The following is a 6,911-nucleotide window of genomic DNA, read 5'->3' as shown; positions in this document are numbered from 1 at the left end:
GGGGGGGGCGCGGGCCGAGTGGGTCAATGGGTTTTCTTTTCTTTAAACAAAAGAATGTTTTAAAGATTTTTTATGTATTCGAGAGAGCTTTAGTGGGGGAGAGGCGGAGGGACAGGGGGTGCTCACTGAGCCGTTGGGGGTGTGCGCCCTACTGGGGACTCCGTCCCAGGACCTGCGGTCGTGACCTGAGCGGAAATCGAGAGCCCGCACTGCACTGGCTTAGCCTCCCAGATGACCCCCATGGTTTTCTTTTACCCCTAAACAAGGTGGTATAGGTTAGCTTTTTTTTTTTTAAGATTATTTATTTATTTGACAGAGAGAGACACAGCGAGGGAGGGAGCACCAGCAGGGGGAGCGGCAGAGGGAGAAGCAGGCCTCCCGCCGAGCAGGGAGCCCGAGGCGGGGCTCGACCCGGGACCGTGACCCGAGCTGAAGGCAGGCGGACGCTCAAGGACTGAGCGCCCAGGCGCCCCTAGGTTGGCTTTGTTAAAAACAGTCTTGACCCAGCAGCCTGCCTTCCGGCGAAGCGGGCCCGCCCCTCCTGTTGTACAGTTCCTCTGGGCTCTGCTCTCCGTGCTGCGGAATTCTGTGTATGTTCATGGAGGGTCTAAGTCGCTAGTTCTCTTTTTGTCCTGTTTTTCTCTGGTTTCGGCATCAGGGTAAAGCTGAGTCCCTGAAATAAGTTGGGAAGTGTTTCATCTTCTGCTTTCTAGAAGAGGTTGTGTAGAATCGGGGCTTATTCTTCCTTGATGGAATTTTCACTGAAACCGTATGGGCCTGGAAAGTTCTGTATTTGAAGCTTCTAAATTACAAATTTAGTTTATCTAAGACTATTCTTAATGTCAGTTTCTTCTTGGGTGAGTGAGTTATGGTTGGGGTTTGTAAAATGGATTCTTTGCATACACGTTGTTGAATTTATGTGTACAGAGTTGTTTATAGTACTCCCTTATTAGCCCGTTCATGTCCTGGGGTCCCTCCAGATACCCTTCTTCCATTCTCAATATTGGTCATTTCTGTCTTTTTTAGACTTGGTAGAGGTTTGTGAACTGTTACTAATTTTTTCAGTAAGTCACCTTTCAGTTTGATGGGGTTTTCTCCATTGTGTTCTTAGATTCAAATTTTATTGATTCTGTTCTTTAATATTTTCTTCTTTCTGCTCACTTTGCATTTATTTTATTCTTCTTTTGTAGTTTTTTGTTTTTTGTGTTTTTTTTGTGGAGAGAGAGAGGGAGAGAGAGAGACACACACAGAGAGGCAGGGAGGGGGCCCAGAAAGAATCTGGTCCTGACTTGGGGCTCGATCCCGCCATCCTGAGATCGTGACCTGAGCTGAAACCAAGAGTGTGATGCTCAACCAACTGAGCCACCCAGGTGCTCCTTTTGTAGATTCTTGAGGTGAGAGATTATTGATTTGAGACTTTTTAATTTTCTAGTATATTTAGTGCCATAAATTTTACTCTAATCACAGCTTTAGCTGCATTCACAAATTTTTTTTGTATTTTCATTAAGTTCAGTGTCTTTTAGATTTTTCCTTGGGACTTCCTCTTTGACCTATGGATTACTTGGGAGTGTGTTTTCTCATTGTGTGTTTGGAGATTTTCTTTTTTCTTTCTTTTCTTGTTACTGATTCTAGTGTGATTCTGTTATGGTCAGAGTCCATACTCTGTATGGTTTTAGTTCTTTTAAATTTGTTGGGGTTTGCTTTTGGTTCAAGATTGGTAAATGTTCCAGGTGCACTTAAAAAGCATGTGTACCCTGTTGTTGCAGGGAGTTTTATGTAAATATCATATCAGTTCCATCCTGTTGGCTAATGATGATGTTCAATTCTTCTGTATCCTTGTTAATTTTCTGCCTAGCATTTGTGTTAATTACTGGGAGGGGACTGTTGAAACCCCTATAACCCAGACTGAATTTGTTTCTCTTCTCACTGCTTCCTGTGTTTTGAAGCTGTGCTGTCTGAAGCTGTGCATATGTATTTAGGATTTGGAGTGACCCTTGTAGCACATGGTGTTCCTCCTTGTTCCTGATAATTTCCTTTTTTGAGACATCTGCTAGTATAGCTACTCCAGCTTTCTTTTGATTCATGTTTTCAGGGCACATCTTTCCCCGTTTATTTACTATTTAATCTAAACTTAACCCATATCATTGTATTTGAAACGAGGTTCTTGTAGACAGTGTGTAGTTGGCTCATTTTTATTTACTCTGCCAGTCTCTGTTTTTTATAGTGTATTTAGACCATTTACATTAAATGTAATTGTTACTATGGGAGAGCTGAAGCATTCCGTTGTATTATTTGTTTTCTCTTCATTGCCTTTTCCTTCTTTTGTTTCCCATTTCCTGCCTTCCTGTGGTTTGAATATTTTCTTGGTGTTGCATTTTGAGTTAACTATTATATTTTTGAGCATATCTCTTTGTATAGTGTTTTTAGTGGTTGCTTCATAAATTACAGTGTATTTATATAATTTAAAACAGTCTAATTGTGTGGACCTTTTACCCCTTCAAGCAAAATGTAGAAACCTTATAACCAATGTTTCCTTTGTTTTTTTATCCTTTATAATTTAGTTGTCTTAAATATTTTCTCTGTATACCTTGAGAACCACATTAATCATTTTTTTGTTTTACAGTCATCCAAAATTTTAAATAACTCAGGAGGAAACATTTTTACCTATATGTTTACCTGTTTCATTATTCTTTCTTCATTTCTGATGCTCCAGGTTTTCTTCTTTTATCCTTCCTTTATGTTTGAAGGGTTTTCTGTAGCAGTTACCTTAGGGCAGGTGTGCTGCTGAGACGTTCTCTCGGTGTTTCTTCATTTGAAAATATCTTATTTCACCTCAGCCCCTAAGACTGTTTTTGGTGGATGCAGAGTTCTAGGGTGAACGTTCTTTCCTTTCAGGACTCGGGAAATGGGGTGCTGCTCCTCCAGGCCCCCTTGATTCTGAGGTAATCCCTGCCCGGTGAGCTGTTTCTTCTCCCTGGTAGCGTCTTTTTAAGATTCTTTCACTGTTCTTAGTTTTCAGAAGTTTGTCTCTGATGTATCTGGGCATGGCATTTTTTTTTTTTTTTTTGGTCTTTATTCTGTTTGGGGTTTTCTCAACTTCTTGAACATGTAGCTGTCCGTCTTTTGCCAAATTGGATAAGCTTTCAGCCCCTGTTTCTCTACTTGGTCCAAGTTTCTCTTCTTACTCATACTGTCTTTCTCTCAGAGCTCCAGTCGGAACTGCGCTGGCCCGTGACAGGAAGGTGAGGTCTTTTTACTTTTTTTAAGTCTGTTTTCTCTCTGCTGCTCAAATAGGACAATTTTGATCAATATGTTTTTGCATTTACTCTGAATTTTTTCTTCTGTCATCTCCATTCTGTTACTGAGCAGCTTCTGTGGGGGTATTTTTGATTCAGTTATTGCATTTTACATTTCTGAAATTCCTGTTTGTTTCTTCTTTATGTCTTCTGTGTTTTGGCCAAGACTTTCTATTTATCACTTGTTTCAAGGGTGTTGATAATTGTTCATTGAACTATTGCTTTAAAATTCTTGTTAAATAATTCTGACTTCTGTCATCTCCGTGTTGGTGTCTGTTCATTGTTTATGCTCATTCAAATTGAGATCTTTTTTCAGTTTTTGGTCATTTTTTATTGTGTCATAGACATTTTGGATATTAAGAGGCTATTTCTTATTTAAGTCTCATTACACAGTATTGGCACTGAGTGGGTGCTGCCTCACTGCTGAGGTGGTGGCCAGCCTCCTGTCACACACACAGTCTGTAGATGCCTGCGGGCTACCTCCTGGCAGCCCAGTGGGGTAGTAGTCAGGGTCCGCTCACGCAGTCTCAGTGCCGTCCACGCTGCAAGGCAGGTGTACGGTGCATTGTTTTTACTGGGTGTTGAGCTAGTGTGGGGCTGATGTCAGGAGCCTGTGCTGCAAGGCGCCCAGGTCCCAGTCCTTCTACCATGGCCCACAGGCTTGCCCTTCTGTGTTAGAGTCCATTGGTGGTTCTGGGTTGCCAGCTTCGTTGGCACTCAGATTGGGATGTATGGAAGACAAAATAGACAGCCCTGAGACCAACACAGGGCCCTCTCTGCTTGACGGTTTTTTTGAGGTCTCTAGACAGTTGGCCTCCCGTTCCCTATTCTCGAGTTGTCTGGTGCTTGTTTCATACCTTGTTTTCCACTGAGTTAGGTATAATACATGAGTAGGAGTAGGGTAAAATGGATCTATTCTGTCTTGTCTGGAACTGGAGGCCCACAAACCAATTTTAAATTTAATTGAGGTATGTTTTAAAACATAAATATTCCTGGGAAAGTATTGGTGTGCCCATACCCAAGCTGTTTTTTTGATTACAGAAACTTAATTTTGTAGCAACATTTACTTAATGGCCCATTGTTGAGTATACCACACAGTGGCATGTGGTACATAGAGGCTGACTGTGCCCTCGAGTGTAACGGGCATGCACTAGTCAGGTTGGCTAACCAGTGGGCTTACAGTTGGGATCCCTGAGTGGAGGCTATGCAGGCGATGGAGTTGAGCAGCCAGGAGTCAGAGAGCGAGCCCAGAGAGGAGGGTATTGCTGGTGGGAGAGGGTTTGGGGGAGAAGCAGAGGAGGTGGGGAGCAGGGCAAGGGCTCGGAGACATTGTGGAGGTAAACGAGCTGGAAACCTTAAATGCAATTCTTCTTTAATGCCACTCTTCAAACTTTGAATGAGTTGCATTATTTTTGTGAGTTTTTCAGATTCTGAGGTTGCTACAGCTCACTTTTATTACAGTACTTTATTTCCACTAAAAAGTAAGGTTGAAGTCTCATAATTTTCTATTCTTAGCTGAACTTCAGTCATTATCTATTCCTGGAACTTACCAAGAAAAGATTACTCACCTGGGAACTTCTTTGATGAATTTAACAGGTCTAAAATCTTTAGACCTCTCACGCAACTCCTTAGTGAGTCTAGAGGTAAGTTTTGTTTCTTAAAAGAAAATTTATTGCTATCAGTAGCAGTGGAAAGTACATTCATAGTAAAAAATGCAATCTGTTTTATACCTCTGCTTACGTGTAGGCTGTACACTTGACCCCGGTTACAAGTGTTGTGTTGTTTTTCTTGCACAGCTCATTATGTCTTTAAACTACCTTGACAATCAAAAGTCATATCTCTGATGAAGATGGTTATATCTTTAAGGGAACTGAAATAAGGCCCCGAAGACTAGTGTGTGTGCTGGTCACTGTGCGTCCCTGTATCAGATGTGTTTTTCTTCATCCACATTCTGTACTTCACATCTGTTTGTAGTCTGACTCCTGGTGGCCTCAAACCTTTGTGTAGCAGAGCCACGAGTGCAGGGCTTCCTGCAGCGCTCCTGACGTGGCGGGCAGTTGGTCCTGGTAAGCAAGGAAGAAATCACCCAGGTGATGGCAGCTGGGAGAGTTGTGTAAACGCTGCTCATGACTTCATGGAGAAGAGGTTCCTGCCTCCCTTTATTGAGAGAGCCCCCCTGACACAAGACTGGGAGCCTGCTCAGAGTCCCCTGCAAGTCTCAGTCCAGCCTCCACCCAGTGCCGGCTGACCTCTCAGCCTCTGTACAAGGGAGCAGTAACAGCTCTACTCCGTCGGGTTGTGTGCAGACTGAATGAAATGGTGAGAACTCGGTAGATACGGGCTGTCCTCAGTGCTGTTAGGACTGCTGCAGACGTGACATTTCACACCTGCACGGCCATCTCATGTGAGCGAGACACGGAGCCTCCTACCTAGAACACATCTATCCTTGTGCTCTTCCTGTGACCATTGCAAGTGCATTTGTGAAGTTGTGTTGGTTCGTATTGCTGGCCCGTTTCACTGTTTGTAGAAGTGTGAACTAATCCTGCCTTTGATCCTGTTGACAGGGCATTCAGTACCTGACCTCACTGGAAAGTCTCAATCTCTACTACAACAGCATCTCCTCCTTAGCAGAAGTGCTTCAGCTCCACTCCTTGACAGAACTCACGGATGTGGACTTCCGGCTGAACCCTGTGGTGAAAAATGAATCTGATTACCGCCTTTTTGTTGTGCACATGCTCCCGAAGCTCAGGCAGCTGGGTAAGCGCCACAGCTGTGCTCACATCCTTGCTCATGGGAGCACTCGTCGCTGTTTTGTGCTCTCTGCTCCTCTAGTTGAGTCCCTGTGTCTCATAGGAGGAGCACTGCTGGGGAGGAGGGCAGGGAGCTCTGGCCACAGACATCTGCCGAGGAAGGCCAGGAGCACAGGTATGGGCCAGGCTGCTCTGTCGCTTTCTGGCTGATTGGCTTGGACACCTTGCTGCACGAGTGTGTGCTGGCTTACCTCTCGTGCCCCTCCCCCTGCACTGGTGGACCGTAGGCTCTGGGAAGCCTGGCTGCTCTGCCGGGCCCCACCTGCCTGGGCCTGGGGATAGGGGTGGGCTGTGCGTATCAGTGACCAGCCCCCATTGCTACACTGATTAGTGTCAAGCCTACTTAGAATTTCAGTGTTTAATTTTAATTTTTAGATGTTTAGGAAGGGTAAGGACTGGTGTTCTTACTTGACTGTTTAGGTTATCAACACTTGAATTGGGCTCTTTTTCAGAAGCATTATAGTCCGTATGAGAAAATTTTGCCATCTTCAGTCTTAAATCGTTACTTTCCCTTTATTATAAAAGTTTTAAATTCAGAATCTTATAGTGTGGAGAAGGGACATAAGAAAGAGGAGCAGAGGTAGAGGGAGAAGCAGGCTCCCTACTGAGCGGAGAGCCCAATGCAGGGCTTTATCCCACTACCCCAGGATGATAACCTGAGCCGAAGGCAGACACTTAACCAGCTGAGCCACCCAGGTGCCTCCAAAGCATTGACTTTTGATGTTGAGAACCATCTTAACCCTCAGATATTCTGAGGGAAGACCCAGGAGTGAGAACTGATTACAGGCCTTCTGGGGCCCCAGGG

The 6,911-nt window shown here is 44.2% G+C and overlaps 1 protein-coding gene across 12 annotated transcripts in view; it reads left to right on the top strand.

Moving 5' to 3' along the window:
• CEP72 (centrosomal protein 72) overlaps positions 1-6,911 on the top strand; it is a 30,549-nt gene that overhangs the window by 688 nt on the left and 22,950 nt on the right. For 7 of the 12 annotated variants that reach the window (XR_012377678.1, XM_073891124.1, XM_025867501.2 and 4 more), the window contains exons 2-4: positions 4,812-4,939; positions 5,861-6,053; positions 6,150-6,221. Coding sequence is in view for 11 of the 12 variants with exons in the window: in XM_073891124.1 (XP_073747225.1) it covers positions 4,812-4,939; positions 5,861-6,053; positions 6,150-6,221 (393 nt within the window). In the remaining variant the exon portion in view is untranslated. Of the gene's footprint in view, positions 1-3,205; positions 3,243-4,811; positions 4,940-5,860; positions 6,222-6,911 lie in introns of those variants that run through there. The other 5 variants (XM_025867504.2, XM_025867505.2, XM_073891125.1 and 2 more) reach the window with 4 other exon arrangements.

This window comes from Callorhinus ursinus, unplaced genomic scaffold (genome assembly GCF_003265705.2).
Source record: "Callorhinus ursinus isolate GAN/ISIS: 27379988/994484 unplaced genomic scaffold, GSC_fseal_2.0 scaffold3, whole genome shotgun sequence".
In the NCBI taxonomy this organism is placed as follows: domain Eukaryota; kingdom Metazoa; phylum Chordata; class Mammalia; order Carnivora; family Otariidae; genus Callorhinus; species Callorhinus ursinus.
Note: the sequence above shows the minus strand (reverse complement) of the source record. Positions and strands in the feature narration are given on the sequence as shown.